This window comes from Bombina bombina, chromosome 5 (genome assembly GCF_027579735.1).
Source record: "Bombina bombina isolate aBomBom1 chromosome 5, aBomBom1.pri, whole genome shotgun sequence".
Taxonomy (NCBI): domain Eukaryota; kingdom Metazoa; phylum Chordata; class Amphibia; order Anura; family Bombinatoridae; genus Bombina; species Bombina bombina.
This window is the reverse complement of record NC_069503.1, coordinates 826749672-826770257: the sequence shown is the minus strand read 5'-3', so window position 1 is coordinate 826770257 and position 20586 is coordinate 826749672. Positions and strand designations below refer to the sequence as shown.

The following is a 20586-nucleotide window of genomic DNA, read 5'->3' as shown; positions in this document are numbered from 1 at the left end:
AGGAGGTTTAGCTCTGATTCAACTTGGTTACTATTGCAAAGAATGATTCTCCTATCATGATTGTTGATGCAAAACTGATAATCCACCTCTTAAAAGCATGGGACACCATAGAAGCTTAGGGAGGGAGGGAGGGAAAGTAAACAAAAGCTCACATAAATTGCTTAGAAAGTATTAACCCACGCCTTTCTGGGAGAAAGTCAAATAAGCACACTTTTTAGATGTATTTTACAGAAAAAGGCTGCAAAATAAATAATGAATGCATTTTGCAATAATGTTTCACTTGCAATAATGAAACATTTTTTGAAATGCCAAGTTTAAATGGTCCTTTAAGGGACATTGCAGGATTATATTGGACTGTTCTGCTAAAATTAAAATTAGATATACTGTACTGTAATAGCAGTTTAAAAAAAAATTATTGGGTGGGCTGCCAAGTTCTGTTTGCTACTTTGAACTAGTGAATCACCTCTGAAAGAATCATACTAACCTCAGATGAACTATCTGAAAAAGCGCTCTGAATCAGCCTGAAACCTTATAGGAAAGGATGGCTTTAACCACAATGCTGACTCTGTGAGAAATGACTGTACAGTGAATAGTCTCCCTATAGCAACATCTTTCGGTCTGTATTATCTCGTCGGTCTGTCCATTCCACCCACCAAAAACACACCTGGCTAGTTTATGACCTTGACAGCTGTTTCTGATTTAGAAGTATAGATAACCATATATGCTAACATTTACTATCCTCAGCATATGAGTAAGCCGGTCTGACTTAATACAAGCAATGCAACAGCTGTTGATATTACCAGACATATGACTGTCGTCTCATTGCTGTAGAACATTGTACAGTTCTTAGTCACTTCAGCGCAGATCAATTCTGGCTAAAACTACACTAAGACATTACCTGTACCATGCAAAACTATTATCTTAAAAATGTATTTTTGTGCGCCATTATTTTTGGTTCTATTTGTATCAATGTTTTAAGACATCATGTATTGTAAAAAAAAAAAAACATGCCTGAAATTACAGTAAATAAGAAAACAAAATCATGGAATAAGTATTTATTGTAGGATATTATTGTAGGACATTCAATCAAATTACATTTTTGATGTAAGAAACAGAGCTAATTTTATGTACAAGGGAAAAAAAAATACTGCACATTAAACAAGAGGTGGAGTTTTCTGTAACGTTTTTGTTATTTGGAACAAATATTGCAGTTTAGAGAATATTTTAACAAGTGCAAGTATTTTCCGGATTTGACGGTTCATAATAAACTTATTAGAAATTGGACAAAAATGCAAAGGTTATGTTTCTGTGTAAGGTTTGTACTGACTGGAATAGATAAAAAAATAAGCTATAGAAATTGTCTGCAGGTTCTCTCTCTGAACATAAAGACAAAATAAAATATAAAACGACATACTATTTTATCCGAGGACAGCCGGAGAGTCTTGCGGTACGTTGTTCCACCTCCATGGCTTTGATGTTCCACTGGAGCAGATTCCTGTATCTGTTTCAGTTCCAATGACTCCTCATCACTTGATGTGTTATCATTAGCTGATGGTCTAATACATAAGAGAAAAAACCCACAGATATAAAATTCACAACAACTTTATATAGATAATGAATCTACTAGTAGTTTGTAATTAAGTATTTATCTTTAATGCTCCCGGAAATGTTTCCAATAATTTATCACTGTCCAAATATTACAGACTGAGAAATAAAAAAAATTAGGAAGACTACGCTGAGCGCTAAATTATACTTGAATCAGGAGACAGAGATAGTTTTAGTCCATAGTTTGCTGTCTTTATAGAACAGTTAAATGTGATTAAAAAAATAACTAATCCGGCCTTAAAGGGACTGTAAAGTAAAAAAAAAAAAAATTCATGATTTAAATAGGGGATGCAATTTTAAACAACTTTCCAATTTACTTGTATTACCAATTTTGCTTTGTTCTCTTGGTATTCTTAGTTGAAAGCTGAATCTAGGAGGTTCGTGTGCTAATTTCTTAGACCTTGAAGACTGCCTCTAATCTGAAAGCATTTTGACAGTTTTTCACCACTAGAGGGCGTTAGTTCATGTGTTTCATATAGATAACATTGAGCTCAGGCATGTGAAGCTCATAGGAGTCAGCACTGATTGGCTAAAAATGAAAGTCTATCAAAAGAACTGAAATAAGGGGGCAGTTTGCAGAGGCTTAGATACAAGGTAATCACAGAGGTATAAAGTATATTATTAGAACTGTGTTGGTAATGCAAAATTGGGCAATAGGTAATAAAGGGATTATCTACCTTTTTAAACAACAAAAATTCTGGTGTTAACTTTCCCTTTAAGGAGAAATATAAGTTACATTGTTTACTTAAAAAGATCAACTTTCCCCAAATTAGTATAAAAGTGACATCTGATGGAGAGATGTTAGTGATCCCGCTCATCTAGGTAACCCCATTTGCAACACATATATTGTTTTTTGTCCTTACAGTTGAGAACCTAAGTTTTGTTTCTAAGTTTGGGAAGAATCTGCCCCATATCTTTACAAAACAAACATTTCTGTCCTGCAGTATATAGACTTTTCTGGGATTAGGTATATTGTTATTTTGTAGAAGTGTGACTGATTAACCTTTTAGTGAGAGGCGACCAGTTGTGTAACTGGTTCAAACGCTAAAGCTCCAAATCACAAAGAATAAAACAAAGCTACTATTCATTCTATCTTCGCATTCATTTAAATCCAAATGTATACACTGCATTATTCCAGGGTGTAATACCATTAGTTTTAGTAGAAATCTCCGTAAGACACATCATTACTCAAGTGAATAAATCACCTTGTTAGTAGCCATATAGTACCCTGTGGCTACGGATGTTTTGCTATTTCACGCTACATTCGTTTCTAACAAATTGTAATATTGTGTGTTTAGTTTTTATGTTTTTCCCACAGTGATGTAACTGAATACTCGAGCGCTCCCACTCCTGGGGAAGCTGTTCCTGAACCTCAAGCTCACGGGAGCCAGAAAAGGCATCTTCTCAATTCATTTTCTGCATCTGAGCTCATATTTCAAGAAGAGTATTAAAATGTTTTATGGAGCATTGGGGAAAACTGTTGAAAGTAGTGTGCATCAGGCAAGGAACAGCAATCAATAACCAGAACCTTTTTCTATGTAAAACTTAAAGATCTAATTGCCACCATGAACACATAAAATGAAAAATAAATTATGAGTTACATGCACCTCAAAATTATTTTCTGCTTTTTACCCCAGTATTGCTGTGAGAGAGTCATCTGAAAACAGATACATTTTCTGACTTCTAGAAAATGTAATGCTTGACTTAAACATTATCTGTATTAAATGGATATGAAGCCCCAACTTTTTCTTTCAGCATTCATTCATTTGAAAAGGCAGGAATTTAACCCCTTAACGACCAAGGACGTACGCCACACGTCCTCTAAATAAATACACTTAATGACCGAGGACGTGTGGCGTACGTCCTTGGTCTGGAAAGCAGCTGGAAGCGATCCTGCTCGCTTCCAGCTGCTTTCCGGTTATTGCAGTGATGCCTCGATATGGAGGCATCCTGCAATAACCCCCCTTGGCCATCCGATGCAGAGAGAGCCACTCTGTGGCCCTCTCTGCACCGGACATCGATGGCCGGTATCGTTGGTGGGTGGGAGCTTACGTGGGAGGCGGGTGGGCGGCCATCGATGTTGTGTATGGAGTGGAGGGGGGCGGGATCGGGGCGGGACCCACGGGGGCGCGCACGGGAGCGCGTGCGTGCACGGGGGTTGGAGGGCGGGCGCGTGCACGGGGCGGGAGCGGGTGGGAACCGCTACACTACAGAAAAACTTAGTAAAAAGTATTAAAAAAAAATGAAGTTTAAACTTTAAAAAATATAATCTCAGGGATCTGGAAGGGGTGGGGGGTTGGTCTTGGTGGGGGGGAAAGCTACACTACAGAAAATTGCTTTTTTTTTAATAAAATGGCACTTTTTTTGCAAAACTGGGTACTGGCAGACAGCTGCCAGTACCCAAGATGGCGCCCATTAAGGCAGAGGGGAAGGGTTAGAGAGCTGTTAGGTGGGGGATCAGTGAGGTTGGGGTCTAAGGGGGATCATACACATCAGCATATGTAAATATGCTTTTTTTTTTTAAAAAAAAAATGGCCAAATACCTTTTATTTTAGTACTGGCAAAGTTTCTGCCAGTACTTAAGATGGCGGGGACAATTGTGGGGTGGGGGAGGGAAGAGAGCTGTTTGGGAGGGATCAGGGGGTCTGATGTTTCAGGTGGGAGGCTGAGCTCTACACTAAAGATAAAATTAACCCTGCAAGCTCCCTACAAGCTACATAATTAACCCCTTCACTGCTAGCCATAATACACGTGTGATGCGCAGCGGCATTTAGAGGCCTTCTAATTACCAAAAAGCAATGCCAAAGCCATATATGTCTGCTATTTCTGAACAAAGGGGATCCCAGAGAAGCATTTACAACCATTTGTGCCATAATTGCACAAGCTGTTTGTAAATAATTTCAGTGAGAAACCTAAAATTGAGAAAAATTTAACTTTTTTTTTAATTTGATCGCATTTGGCGGTGAAATGGTGGCATAAAATATACCAAAATTGGCCTAGATCAATACTTGGGGTTGTCTACTACACTACACTAAAGCTAAAACTATCCCAAAAAGCTCCCTACATGCTCCCTAATTAACCCCTTCACTGCTGGGCATAATACACGTGTGGTGCACAGTGGCATTTAGCGGCCTTCTAATTACCAAAAAGCAACGCCAAAGTCATATATGTCTGCTATTTCTGAACAAAGGGGATCCCAGATAAGAATTTACAACAATTTATGCCATAATTGCACAAGCTGTTTGTAAATAATTTAAGTTAGAAACCAAAAGTTTGTGAAAAAAATTTGTGAAAAGTGAACGATTTTTTGTATTTGATTGCATTTGGCGGTGAAATGGTGGCATGAAATATACCAAAATGGGCCTAGATCAATACTTTGGGTTGTCTACTAAAAAAAAATATATACATGTCAATGGATATTCAGAGATTCCTGAAAGATATCAGTGTTCTAATGTAACTAGCGCTAATTTTGAAAAGAAATGGTTTGGAAATAGCAAAGTGCTACTTGTATTTATGGCCCTATAGTTTACAAAAAAAGCAAAGAACATGTTAACATTGGGTATTTCTAAATTCAGGACAAAATTTAGAAACTATTTAGCATGGGTGTTTTTTTGTGGTTGTAGATGTGTAACAGATTTTGGGGGTCAAAGTTAGAAAAAGTGTGTTTTTTTCCATTTTTTCCTCATATTTTATAATTTTTTTTATAGTAAATTATAAGATATGATGAAAATAATGGTATCTTTAGAAAGTCCATTTAATGGCGAGAAAAACGGTATATAATATGTGTGGGTACAGTACATGAGTAAGAGGAAAATTACAGCTAAACACAAACACCTCAAAAATGTAAAAATAGCCTTGGTCCCAAACGGACAGAAAATGGAAAAGTGCTGTGGTCATTAAGGGGTTAAGCTTAGGAGCTATCCAATTTTTAGTTCAGCACCCTGGGTAGTGCTTGCTGATTGGTGGCTACATTTATAATAGGAGTAAATTAGAAAGTTGCTTAAAATTGCATGCTCTTTCTGAATCATGAAAGAAACTATTTGGGTTCAGTATCCCTTTAAACTAAGCATGTCACTTGATGGTCTTATGGGGGATAAAGTCCTAAGACGATGTGGAAGAAAGTTCTGTCTCACCACTGTGTGAGGTCCCACATGGTGTATATAGCAGCCCTGCTCCACAACATCAACTCTGAACTGGTGCTTCCTCCCTAATCCTGATCAAGTCAGGCAAACCCTACTGTGCATAAATGCTATGCACACACATAATGAATAAAGGTCTTTTCAACGCAAGTATCTTTACAGTCAATGTGTGAGTTACTACTGTTAATATAACTTGCTTTTTCCTGAGGGAAACCTAGCAACAATCTGATATTCCAATTTAGACAGTTTAGTCAAAAATTGTATAATTTAGATGGAGCATGCAATAAAAAATAATTATTACTCTATTATCAAAATTGCTTTGTTCTATTGGTGGGCTTTGTTGAAGATTAAAACTTGTTGCAAGCACTGCTGACAGACTAAAGGATCTCCTTTATTTATTTATTTTTCTGCTATTTCTTCATTACAAATCAAACTAAACGCACATTACTATTTTAAGATAAGAATGCTGCAAGATACCTTCATGTTTCAAACACTTAGGGTTCGATGATAAAAACTTTGCAAGCTTAAACCTACTTTTTCTTGCCGACTCTCGCAGGGCTGCCCTGGTAGAATGATCGTAAAAAAGGGGCGAGTGGCGAGATGGCGCCTATTAAAAGTAATGGAGCTTGCTGGATAGGGACACTTCGCTCCTTAGTGCGAAGTTAGCAGGGAGTAGGGGAAGCACTTTAAAATGAAATCCTGCAGCCGATATAAATCACATTATGCTGCTTTCTGCATATAGCATCTTACATTCGCCTATATTTTAGTATGCATTTGTTTTTCTATTGGGGTTATAAGTGTTAGTATTGTTTTAAGAAAAACTTGCCACCTTTTAGTTGGTGAGAAACAACCGAGATCTGCAGTGCGAAAAACTTTGCAGAATTACGCTGGGATTAGAAAGACATTGTCATATACGCCCATGGAACGCCCATGTTCAGGCCATTTTACGAGAAAACCCCCCAACAATTACACTTTGTGTTTTGTATTTATAAGTACAAATTTCTGTGTGATTTCTGCACATCCAGTGTCCTAATACAGTATTACGATTTATGCTGTGCATATTTAATTTGATTTATTCCTGTATAAATTACATACAAATTTTACATTTTTGTTAAAATAAGATTTTTGGTGAAGAATTTTGTTACAATTTTTAATGCGCCTTAAAATACTATTTTTCCCTGCTTATTTGTGTGTGATTGGTTCAAATATTTGTTTTGTATGATGTTTAAAATACGTTTATTGTCCATTTTTCAAATGAAAATGCAATATACGCCCATTAGCGGGACACCCTGTTTTCAGGGTAAAAAGTGGCTTTAGATCATTCCACCAGGGAAATAGAAGGACTGGCGAGCATTCTTTAATAATCTCGCCAGCCCAGAGAGCTTTCAATCATCGAGCCCTTAGACTACTCCATATGCAAGAGTGAAAGGCCAAAAAATAGAGAAGTGGACTTTGGCTTCAAAAGGTCTTTTTTGTTTAAATCATGATTAAACCTGCAAGAAATAAATTTAAATTCCAATAATTATAGGTGAAGACAAACCTTTTTCTTCCAACAATGATACATCCTTGTTGGGAGAAATAAGTTTGTCTTCACAAAGTCTCTGTAATAAGGACAAAACATTGACTTTTTAAGCAGAAACAATATTTGATTTTTAAAGGGATACGAAACCCATTTTTTTTATTTTATAATTCAGATAGAGAATGCAATTTTAAGCAACTTTCTAATTTACCCCTTCTTTTACCAAATGTTCTTTGTTCTCTTGGTATCTTTATTTGAAAAAGCAGAAAATGTAAGCTTATGGTCTCCCAATTTTTGGTTCAGAACCCTGGGTAGCATTTGCTGATTGATGGCTACATTTAGCCACAAATCAGCAAGCGCTACCCAGGTTCTGAACCAAAAATGGGCCGGCTTCTAAGCTTATATTCCTGCTTTTTCAAAGAAAAACTGCTAATTTACTTTCCTGCAGAGGCCCCAACCTCTTTTTTGGGCTGTGACAGGAAGTAATGGACCCAGCACAAATTAAGTTAAAAAGGTAATAAAAGGAAAAATCCTTTTAAAGTGATGAATAATGCCTATTGCAATGATTTCTATTAATGGAACATGAAACCCAAAAAATGTATTTCATGATTCAGATAGAGCATGCAATTTGTAACAACTTTCTAATTTACATAAGATACATAACCCAGAAACCTGCCATTTCTGGAGCTCTATATGGCAGCAGATTTGTAAGAATTGTATCCATATGAAAGAGCACTATTTCCTGCCATTTAGTGCCCCAGACAGCTACCTAGGTATCTCTTCAACAAAGAATAACATGGAAACGAAGCAAAATTGGATAATAGAAGTAAATTGGAAAGTTGTTTTTTAAATTGCATGTTCTGTCTGAATAACAAAATAAATATTTCGGGTTATATATCTCTTTACATATAACCCGCTGCTTAGATCCCCATTTATCAAGGTGTCGTTAGGTCGTCAGATGCAGGTTATGTTGTGTACATCAACCCCCTCTCAGACTTTTCCAGCCGGGGAGATTGACGGTCCTTGCTTGCGCATGAGCAGTATTGCACACATGAAGTAGTGTGCAATGGTAAATGGGTGCAGCGTATTGCTGCCCGCTAAATGTGAAGCCCTTGTCCGCCATACTTTCTTAAAATCGGGCCTTTAGTGTTTTGTTAGTACAACAATAAAACAGTCTGTTTTATATCCTTTTAACTACAAAAGTAGTAATGTACACAAGACTGTAACTGCACTCCAAGACCAAGTTACAAAAGCTGGGATTACTTCCCGAGAATTCAAGCACTGCAAAAGTTATTAGGGTGAGAAGCAGTGTAACAGCAGAAATCAAATTCAACAGGCAACTTCTTGCTACCATTTAAATTACCTTGTTGCTGCTTAATCATCATTTTTTGTGTACATTTAAAGAGGCTAAAAAAGATGTCCATCAAAAATAGCAAGGGAAAACTAAAACTTCCTTTTAATATCCACTGGATGGTAAAGACAACTTAACATAGCTCTAAAGGAGAGACATACGTCTGCAAGCCTGACAGGCTCAGTATAGGAACTTGTATTTAAAAAAATATATATATTATATATAAAGATTAGAGTGTGAGAGAGAGAGAGAGAGAGAGAGAGAGAGAAAGAAAGAGACAGAGAAAAAGAGTGTGTGAATGAGAGAGAGCGAGAATGAGAGAAAGAGTGAAATAGTGTGTGAGAGAGTGAGAGAGAAAGAGTGTGTGTGTGTGTGTGTGTGTATATATATGTGTGTGTGTGTGAGTGAGAGCGAGCGAGAATGAGAGAAAGAGTGAAAGAGTGTGTGAGAGAGAGAGTGTGTGAGTGAGAGAGCGAGAATGAGAGAAATAGTGAAAGTGTGTGAGAGAGTGAGAGAGAAAGAGAGTGTGTGTGTGTGTGTGTATATATGTGTGTGTGTGTGTGTGAGTGAGAGCGAGCGAGAATGAGAGAAAGAGTGAAATAGTGTGAGAGAGTGAGAGAGAAAGAGAGTGTGTGTGTGTGTATATATATGTGTGTGTGTGTGTGTGAGTGAGAGCGAGCGAGAATGAGAGAAAGAGTGAAAGAGTGTGTGAGAGAGTGAGAGAGAGTGTGTGAGTGAGAGAGCGAGAATGAGAGAAATAGTGAAAGTGTGTGAGAGAGTGAGAGAGAAAGAGAGTGTGTGTGTGTGTGAGAGAGAGCAAGAATGAGAGAAAGTGTGTGAGAGAGTGAGAGAGCGAGAATGAGAGAAAGAGAGTGTGTGAGAGAGTGAGACAGTGTGTGTGTGAGAGCAGCTATATCTAGAACTTTTTAGTGTAATTAGGCACACAGGGGTGTGGCCTAGACAAGTTCTGATAGAGAAGTAAAAAAGGCATGCCCCTATTGATTTCTGCAACAAGAAACAAGTCTAGGGAGGTGTTACGTACATAAGATACACGTTATTTATGCAGCACATTTTGAATAGGAAGATTTTGCCTTGTAGCTCCATTTTTTAATAGGACTGAAATCTGTGCTTTTTTAAAAGTAAGATCTTTCGAAAGAGCAAATTGCAATTTGTGGAGCTCTCTAATACAAATATTTGTCTGTACACTATGCTCTTACTGTTACATAAAAAATATGATGTTCAAAGAAAACTATTCATTCATCTATTTTAATCAACAGTTTGTGTCAGGAGTTTTGCACAGTAATAAAACAAATGTGCACATTCCATATACGGTGAATATATCAAGTAGGAACACTAAGCAGGTGTAAACTGTTAATGTAAGGTTTGTACCCATTGGCAGGCAAACACCAGCTTAGTGATGCTCCTTATTAGACTTGTCATGCACAGTTACAGTAAACTGCTGGCTAAGGCTCTCAAAGCACACAAATGAGAAATGACACTTACAAGTAAAGCCTCAATCCTTCAGAATTAGGTTTCCTTGTAGGTTCATGGAAAAAAACAAAAGAAACAAAAATATCATAAAAGGAAAGAGAAAGAAATGAGAGACAGACGGTGGTAAGAGAAAAAGAGGGGAGAAAGGTAGCGGTGTGAGAGAGACTGAGATGAGAGAGCAGAGTCACAACACCCAGAGAAGAGACAGAGTCAAGCAGACAGAGGGGGAGATATAGAAGAAAACAGTCAAATAGAGAGACAGTAGGAGAGAGTGTGAGGGAGGAGGGGTAGAACGGACCCCTAAAGGTCAATATATGGCATTCTGCAAAAACAATTAATATAAACAGAGGGGAGAGAAAGCACAATCACCCTAAGACAGTATTTAACATATATTATATATATGTACATAAATATAAACAGAGGGAGAGAAGAGAAAGCGCAATCACCCTAAGTATATAACATTATATAGAGAAATACATATAAACAGAGGGAGAGAAAGCACAATCACCCTAAGTATATAACATTATATAAAGACATATATGTACATAAATATAAACAGAGGGGAGAGAAAGCACAATCACCCTAAGACAGTATATAACATTATATATAGAGATACATGTAAATACATATAAACATAGGGGAGAAAGCGCGATCACCCTAAGTATATAACATTATATAAAGAGATATATGTACATAAATATAAACAGAGGGAGAGAAGAGAAAGCGCAATCACCCTAAGTATATAACATTATATAGAGAAATACATATAAACAGAGGGGAGAGAAAGCACAATCACCCTAAGACAGTATATAACATTATATATAGAGATACATGTAAATACATATAAACAGAGGGAGAGAAAGCGCAATCACCCTAAGTATATAACATTATATAAAGACATATATGTACATAAATATAAACAGAGGGGAGAGAAAGCACAATCACCATAAGACAGTACAGTATATAACATTATATATAGAGATACATGTAAATACATATAAACAGAGCGAGAGAAAGCGCAATCACCCTAAGTATATAACATTATATATAGAGATACATGTAAATACATATAAACAGAGGGGAGAGAAAGCACAATCACCCTAAGACAGTATATAACATTATATATAGAGATACATGTAAATACATATAAACAGAGGGAGAGAAAGAACAATCACCCTAAGTATATAACATTATATATAGAGATACATGTAAATACATATAAACAGAGGGAGAGAAAGCGCAATCACCCTAAGTATATAACATTATATATAGAGATACATGTAAATACATATAAACAGAGGGAGAGAAAGAACAATCACCCTAAGTATATAACATTATATATAGAGATACATGTAAATACATATAAACAGAGGGAGAGAAAGCGCAATCACCCTAAGTATATAACATTATATATAGAGATACATGTAAATACATATAAACAGAGGGGAGAGAAAGCACAATCACCCTAAGACAGTATATAACATTATATATAGAGATGAATGTAAATACATATAAACAGAGGGAGAGAAAGAACATTCACCCTAAGTATATAACATTATATGAAAAGATACATGTAAATAAAAACACCACAATACTAAACTTACAGCCATATGGGAAATAGAGAGCAAACATAGAAAGCCTATGGCTCTCCATCCTAGAGAGAATTGTACAACAGACAGTCAGGGAGACAAAGTTTCTTGTAAAGCAGCTTATTGTGAGAAGAGACACCTGACAAAGCCCGTATTTTACACCCCAGAACAAAATCAGAACAAAGTAACTATGAGTTCTATTCACTAGATGCAGGGCTTGGGTGATCAGTAAGGGAGGTGGTAGGGATTAAGTGATTTGTAAATGAAGGTAAGGCTTGGATGATGGGTAAAAAGGGTAAGGATTAGATGATCGGTAAAAAGGGTAAGGCTTGGATGATGAGTAAATAGTAGGGCTCTGGAATTAATCGCGATATGAGGCTATGCAATATCTGAATCACATGAGGCTGCAATTTATTTAGCAAATCAAACAAACAAAAAAAATTCCCGAAGCGCCTTCCTCAACATGTCAAGTCAGTCACACAAACGCTCCAGTCCTGCCCAGCAGCAGCTCTGATCACTCCTCCAGGGGGTGGACCAGGGAGTATTACATAAGTGTCAAAGCACGTAATGCTACAGCCGTCATTTTACTTGCCTCATGATTGCTGCACAAGTCCTGATGTGTGCAAAGACAAAGAAGGTGGCCAATTAGCAGTGCTCTTTTCTCTGACCTATTCACTCTGCAGTGGAAACTGCAAGGGGAACAAGCCACTACATGCATTTTTTAAATGCAAAAAGTATGTTTAAAAATATTAAAATAAAATTGCAATATTTCATAAAAATAAAACATGACACCCCCCCATATTGGACAGCCATAATAAAAAGGGTAAGGCTTGGGTGATCCGTAAGGCTTGGGTGATCAGTAAGGCTTGGGTGATCAGTTAGGGGGTAGGGCTTAGGTGATCAGTAAATAGCGTAAATTGAGATCAGTAAGGTGGTAGGCTATGGGCAATCAGTAAGGGGGAAGAAGGCTTGAGTGATCAGTGAGGTGGTAGGGCTTGGCCGATCAGTAATGGTGTAAGCTTTGGAAATTAATAAGGGGTAAGCTACCTCCTACTGAGAGTGCAATTTCTTCTGCTGGTTATATTTACGCAGGTTTTCTTTAACCTATACTCAAGTATAGAAACTTTTAGAATAGGTAGGAACACCACAGGAAAATGTATCTATTTTACTATTTCAAATGCTGAAATAAAAGTAAATGGAGCTACTTGTAAACAATCTAATACACTCCAGTAGGTAAAAATAGATTGCTGTAAAAAAATAAAGTTGAAAAACATTTATTTTAGGATTCATATAGAGCATACAATTTTAAAACAGCATTCCAATTTACTTCTATTACCTAATTTGCTTTGTTTTCTTGGTATAAACAGAAAAGCTCTCCTTTAAGGAGTTGCAATCACGTGGGATTGTTGATACAAAGGTACATACTGCAAGCATAAGAAAGCTACAGCAAATTAACCACTACTCTCCAATATCAGAAGAAATTACAGTTCTTAACTATCTGGGGTCTGATGAAGTAGCGATTCTTATCAATGTGCTCATTAGTACCAGAGTACTAATGTATTCAAGTTTAAGACTCCAAGAGAATATTATTTGGTGTAATTGGATGTTGCTGGATTTCTTTCTTTTTACGTTTCCCCCAGAAAAGCTACTGATTTGTATTAAGAGAATTTTTTTTTTATGTGAAATATTTTTTTGGACTGTTTAAAAAGGATTTATTTTGTCATATCATGTTATGATATAAAATCTCAATTAAAAAAAATAAAAAAAAGTCAGTGAGAAAGTAAATGGTAATAGCCCATAGGGATTTTAATGACAGGCTTCATATTTTGCATCAAATCTTTACTGATTCCAAACAGCAGCAAAGAAAACATACAGAGAAAAAATAAACTACATTGTAACAAGACTGCACCAATCAGCACACAGCAGCCCAATAAACTGTATAGAACAAGCCCAGCACTTCCTCTTTTCTTTGCTGCTTCCAGACAGCAGGTCACATATTCTTTCATCCCAATTGCTAAAAAAACCTAAGATCTGTGTTTATATTTGGATATTTTTCATTTAACAAATTATTAGTTAGATATGCCATAGTTACAGAATGCTTTAACTTTTGTAGATATTATTACTGAATTTCAGTTTTATCAAACCTTTTTTGTAGGTATCCTAAAGCATGAATTAGGCAATAACCTTTTCTGTTGTGCAACTACAGGTTTATCCTTTATTTTTTTATTTCACTTTGTTGCCTGCTTAGACCGAGCACTTTGCTTGCACTCCAGTCTTCCCTGCCTCCCTCATGTCTTCTCTAAGTGGATCACGGAGCAGAGCGCTTCGGTCACGTGTCCACTTCACTGTCTAATTTTTTTCCAATGCCGCTCTGAGTTCTGGCATCGCGGTCACACAACTGACCAGTGATTCAAACTCCGGTCGGTCGTGTAAGCCGCTCCTCAGAACGTTATTGGATGGCAGTGTGGCGGTAATGGTTAGGCCCTTTTACTTTTCTTACATGTGGGGCCAATAGTAGGCCCTCTTTTCCATTATGCGCTGCGCGCAGTGCAGAGTGCGCGTTGCCGTTAGCCAGGTCTAATTCCCTAACAAATCAAATTTATATGGTGGGGTTTGTAAAAAACAGAATTTATGCTTACCTGATAAATTACTTTCTCCAGCGGTGTGTCCGGTCCACGGCGTCATCCATTACTTGTGGGAATATTCTCTTCCCCAACAGGAAATGGCAAAGAGCACAGCAAAAGCTGTCCATATAGCCCCTCCTTGGCTCCGCCCCCCCAGTCATTCGACCGACGGTTAGGAGAAAAAAAAAGGAGAAACTATAGGGTGCCGTGGTGACTGTAGTGTATAGAGAAAGAAATTTTTCAAACCTGATTAAAAAACCAGGGCGGGCCGTGGACCGGACACATCGTTGGAGAAAGTAATTTATCAGGTAAGCATAAATTCTGTTTTCTCCAACATTGGTGTGTCTGGTCCACGGCGTCATCCATTACTTGTGGGAACCAATACCAAAGCTTTAGGACACGGATGAAGGGAGGGAGCAAATCAGGTTACCTAAACGGAAGGCACCATGGCTTGCAAAACCTTTCTCCCAAAAACAGCCTCCGAAGAAGCAAAAGTATCAAATTTGTAAAATTTGGCAAAAGTGTGCAGAGAAGACCAAGTCGCTGCCTTACATATCTGATCAACAGAAGCCTCGTTCTTGAAGGCACATGTGGAAGCCACAGCTCTAGTGGAGTGAGCAGTGATTCGTTCAGGAGGCTGCCGTCCGGCAGTCTCATAAGCCAATCGGATAATGCTTTTCAGCCAGAAAGACAGAAAGGTAGCCGTAGCTTTTTGTCCTCTCCTCTTACCAGAGTAAACGACAAACAAAGATGTGGTTTGTCTAAAATCCTTAGTTGCTTCTAAATAGAACTTTAAAGCACGAACTACATCTAAATTGTGTAACAAACGTTCCTTCTTAGAAACTGGATTCGGACACAGAGAAGGAACAACTATTTCCTGGTTAATATTCCTGTTGGAAACGACCTTCGGAAGAAAACCAGGCTTAGTACGCAAAACGACCCTATCTGAATGGAACACCAGATAGGGTGGGTTACACTGCAGAGCAGATAATTCAGACACTCTTCTTGCAGAAGAAATAGCAACCAAAAACAGAACTTTCCAAGATAGTAACTTGATATCTATGGAATGTAAGGGTTCAAACGGAACCCCTTGAAGAACTGAAAGAACTAAATTTAGACTCCAAGGAGGAGTCAAGGGTCTGTAAACAGGCTTGATTCTGACCAAGGCCTGTACAAAAGCTTGTACATCTGGCACAGCTGCCAGTCGTTTGTGTAACAAGACAGATAAAGCAGAAATCTGTCCTTTTAGAGAACTTGCTGACAATCCCTTATCCAAACCTTCTTGAAGAAAGGAGAGGATCTTAGGAATTTTAATCTTACTCCAGGAGAATCCCTTGGATTCACACCAACAGATATATCTTTTCCATATCTTATGGTAAATCTTTCTAGTCAAAGGTTTTCTGGCTTGGACCAGAGTATCTATCACAGAATCTGAAAACCCACGCTTGGATAAGATCAAACGTTCAATTTCCAAGCAGTCAGCTGTAGAGAAACTAGATTTGGATGTTCGAATGGACCTTGTATTAGAAGATCCTGTCTCAAAGGTAGCTTCCATGGTGGAGCCGATGACATATTCACCAGGTCTGCATACCAAGTCCTGCGTGGCCACGCAGGAGCTATCAGAATCACCGAGGCCTTCTCCTGTTTGATCCTGGCTACAAGCCTGGGGAGGAGAGGGAACGGTGGAAACGCATAAGCTAGGTTGAACGACCAAGGCGCCACTAATGCATCCACTAGAGTCGCCTTGGGATCCCTGGATCTGGACCCGTAGCAAGGAACCTTGAAGTTCTGACGGGACGCCATCAGATCCATGTCTGGAATGCCCCATAATTGAGTCAACTGGGCAAACACCTCCGGGTCGAGTTCCCACTCCCCCGGATGTAAAGTCTGACGACTCAGGTAATCCGCCTCCCAGTTGTCTACTCCTGGGATGTGGATTGCAGATAGGTGGCAGGAGTGATCCTCCGCCCATTTGATGATTTTGGATACCTCTCTCATCGCCAAGGAACTCTTTGTTCCCCCCTGATGATTGATGTAAGCTACAGTCGTCATGTTGTCTGACTGGAATCTTATGAATCCGGCCTTCGCTAGTTGAGGCCAAGTCTGGAGAGCATTGATATCGCTCTCAATTCCAGGATGTTTATCGGAAGAAGAGACTCTTCCCGAGACCCTAGACCCTGAGCTTTCAGGGAGTCCCAGACCGCACCCCAGCCTAATAGACTGGCGTCGGTCGTGACAATGACCCACTTTGGTCTGCGGAAACTCATTCCCTGAGACAGGTGATCCTGGGACAACCACCAACGGAGTGAGTCTCTGGTTATCTGGTCTACTTGAATCTTTGGATACAAGTCTGTATAATCCCCATTCCACTGCTTGAGCATGCACAGTTGTAATGGTCTTAGATGAATTCGAGCAAAAGGAACTATGTCCAATGCTGCAACCATCAATCCTACTACTTCCATGCACTGAGCTATGGAAGGCTGCAGAATAGAGTGAAGAACTTGACAAGCGTTTAGAAGCTTTGACTTTCTGACTTCTGTCAGGGAGATCTTCATTTCTAAAGAATCTATTATTGTTCCCAAAAAGGTAACTCTTTTCTACGTTCACCTTCCACCCGTGAGATCTGAGAAAGGCTAGAACGATGTCTGTATGAGCCTTTGCCTTGGAAAGAGACGACGCTTGAATTAGAATGTCGTCCAGGTAAGGTGCCACTGCAATGCCCCTTGGTCTTAGAACCGCTAGAAGGGACCCGAGCACTTTTGTGAAAATTCTGGGAGCAGTGGCTAGTCCGAATGGAAGAGCCACGAACTGATAATGTTTGTCCAGAAAGGCGAACCTTAGGAACTGATGATCTTTGTGGATAGGAATATGTAGATACGCATCATTTAAATCCAAGGTAGTCATATATTGACCCTCCTGGATTGCAGGTACCTTGTTCCACAGTTGGAACTGGGTGTATCACTCCCATCTTTAACAGGTCTTCTACACAATGTAAGAATGCCTGTCTCTTTATTTGGTTTGAAGATAAGTGAGAAATGTGGAACCTTCCTCTTGGGGGTAGTTCCTTGAATTCAAGAAGATAACCCTGAGAGACTATTTCTAGTGCCCAGGGATCCTGAACATCTCTTGCCCAAGCCTGAGCAAAGAGAGAGAGTCTGCCCCCTACTAGATCCGGTCCCCTTCATGCTGTTTTGGTAGCAGCAGCAGGCTTCTTGGCCTGTTTACCCTTGTTCCAGCCTTGCATTGGTTTCCAAGCTGGTTTAGACTGGGAAGCGTTACCCTCTTGTCTAGAGGCTGCAGAGTTAGAAGCTGGTCCATTCCTGAAGTTGCGAAAGGAACGAAAATTGGACTTATTCTTAGCCTTGAAAGGCCTATCTTGTGGGAGGGCATGGCCCTTTCCCCCAGTGATATCTGAAATAATTTCCTTCAATTCTGGCCCAAAAAGGGTCTTACCTTTGAAAGGAATATTAAGCAATTTTGTCTTGGAAGATACATCCGCCGACCAAGACTTCAGCCAGAGTGCTCTACGCGCCACAATTGCAAACCCTGAATTTTTCGCCGCTAATTACGCTAACTGCAAAGCGGCGTCTAAAATAAAGGAATTAGCTAACTTAAGTGCGTGAATTCTGTCCATGACCTCCTCATATGGAGTCTCCCTACTGAGCGACTTTTCCAGTTCATCGAACCAGAACCACGCCGCTGTAGTGACAGGAATAATGCACGAAATAGGTTGAAGGAGGTATCCTTGCTGTACAAAAATCTTTTTAAGCAAGCCCTCCAATTTTTTATCCATAGGATCTTTGAAAGCACAATTGTCCTCAATGGGAATGGTTGTGCGTTTGGCTAGTGTAGAAACCACCCCCTCGACCTTAGGGTCTGTTTGCCATGTGTCCTTCCTGGGGTCGACCATGGGGAACAATTTCTTAAATATAGGAGGAGGGACAAAAAGGTATGCTTGGCTTCTCCCACTCCTTATTCACTATGTCCGCCACCCTTTTAGGTATCGGAAAGGCATCAGGGTGCACCGGGACCTCTAGGAACTTGTCCATCTTGCACAACTTTTCTGGGATGACCAGATTGTCACAATCATCCAGAGTAGATAGCACCTCCTTAAGTAATGCGCGGAGATGCTCTAATTTAAATTTAAATGTCACAACATCAGGTTCTGCCTGCTGAGAAATTCTTCCTGTATCAGAAATGTCTCCATCTGACAAACCCTCCCTCACTGCCACTTCAGACTGGTGTGAGGGTATGACAGATAAATTATTATCAGCGCCCTCCTGCTCTACAGTGTTTAAAACTGAGCAATCGAGCTTTCTCTGAAATGCTGGCATTTTGGATAAAATATTAGCTATGGAGTTATCCATTACTGCCGTCAATTGTTGCATAGTAACAAGCATTGGTGTGCTAGAAGTACTAGGGGTCGCCTGCGCGGGCATAACTGGTATAGACACAGAAGGAGAGGATGCAGAACTATCCCTACTTCCTTCATCTGAGGAATCATCCTGGGCAACCTTACTAAATGTGACAGAACTGTCCTTACTTTGTTTGGACGCCATGGCACAATTATCACATACATTTGAAGGAGTAACCACCTTGGCCTCCATACATACAGAACATGACTTATCTGAAGGTACAGACATGTTAAACAGGCTTAAACTGGTTAATAAAGCACAAAAACAGTTTTTAAACAAAACCGTTACTGTCTCTTTAAATGTTAAACAGGGCACACTTTATTACTGAATATGTGAAAAACTATGAAGGAATTATCCAAACTTTACCAAATTTTCACCACAGTGTCTTAATGCATTCAAAGTATTGCACCCCAATTTTGAAGCTGTTAACCCTTAAAATGCGGAAACCGGAGCCGTTTGCAATTTAACCCCACTACAGTCCCAGCCACAGCCTTTGCTGCGACTTCACTTATCCCAGGGGGGTATATGATACCAATTCCAGCCTTCTAGGAACGTTTTCTGTGGATACCAGACCCTCTCACATGCAGCTGCATGCACTGCACTCAAAAGAAACTGCGCAATAATGGCGCGAAAATGAGGCTCTGCCTACTACAGAGAAAGGTCCTTCCTGACTGGGAAGGTGTCTTAACTAGTGCCTGGCGAAAAAAACGTTTCCCAAATATTAAAAAGTTTGAAATCCACTTCAAAACCTTAATAATAACAACTTAAATAAACAATCGATTTAGCCCTTAAGAGTGTCCACCAGTTATTAGCCCATAATAAGCCCTTTATTCTATCTGAGTCTAAGAAAATGGCTTACCGATCCCCATGAGGGAAAATGACAGCCTTCCAGCATTACACAGTCTTGTTAGAAAAATGGCTAGTCATACCTTGAGCAGAAAAGTCTGCAAACTGTTCCCCCCAACTGAAGTTCTCTAGGCTCAACAGTCCTGCGTGGGAACAGCAATTGATTTTAGTTACTGCTGCTAAAATCATACTCCTCTTTTAAACAGAACTCTTCATCTCTTTCTGTTTTAGAGTAAATAGTACATACCAGTACCATTTCAAAATAACAAACTTTTGATAGAAGAATAAAAAACTACAACTAAACACCACATACTCTTCACCATCTCCGTGGAGATGCTACTTGTTCAGAGCGGCAAAGAGAATGACTGGGGGGGCGGAGCCAAGGAGGGGCTATATGGACAGCTTTTGCTGTGCTCTTTGCCATTTCCTGTTGGGGAAGAGAATATTCCCACAAGTAATGGATGACGCCGTGGACCGGATACACCAATGTTGGAGAAATAAACCCATTTATTTTTTGTTCTTTCTTGGCTGTTCTTTTCCAATAGCACTCTGGCACGTCACAGAACTAGTGGAGTGCAATCTAGTTTAAAGGGACATTCCAGACAAATTTGAAATACATATGGATGCATTTCAGTTTTGAATAGAAGCATTTTTGTAACATACATGTATTAGCAAAAGTGCTTCTAATAAAAGCTATAGCCGTTTTCAAAAGTGTATTTAAGTATGCACCATGCACCAGCATTTCAAACACAGCACTTGTTTAGAGAGCCTAAGGTGCTTGTATAATCTTGTAATGACAATGACTCAATTTCTTAATTGCTGATACAAGACCCACTATCATTCTGAGCAGCTGCAGTATTTAAAATGCTGGTGAACTGACAATATCTAGCAATGCTTCACATCCAGAGAAAAATGTTAACACTAAAACAGTGATAACTTTTACAAGAATAATTTTTGCCAATACATGTATATTGCAAATATGTTTCTATTTAAAGATGTAATTCATC

The 20586-nt window shown here is 39.0% G+C and overlaps 1 protein-coding gene across 1 annotated transcript in view; it reads right to left on the bottom strand.

Annotated features, from left to right (window-relative positions):
- LPIN2 (lipin 2) overlaps positions 1–20586 on the bottom strand; it is a 245089-nt gene that overhangs the window by 33638 nt on the left and 190865 nt on the right. The window contains exon 15 of the mRNA XM_053714954.1: positions 1415–1556. Coding sequence (XP_053570929.1) covers positions 1415–1556 — 142 coding nt within the window. The remainder of the gene's footprint in view (positions 1–1414; positions 1557–20586) is intronic.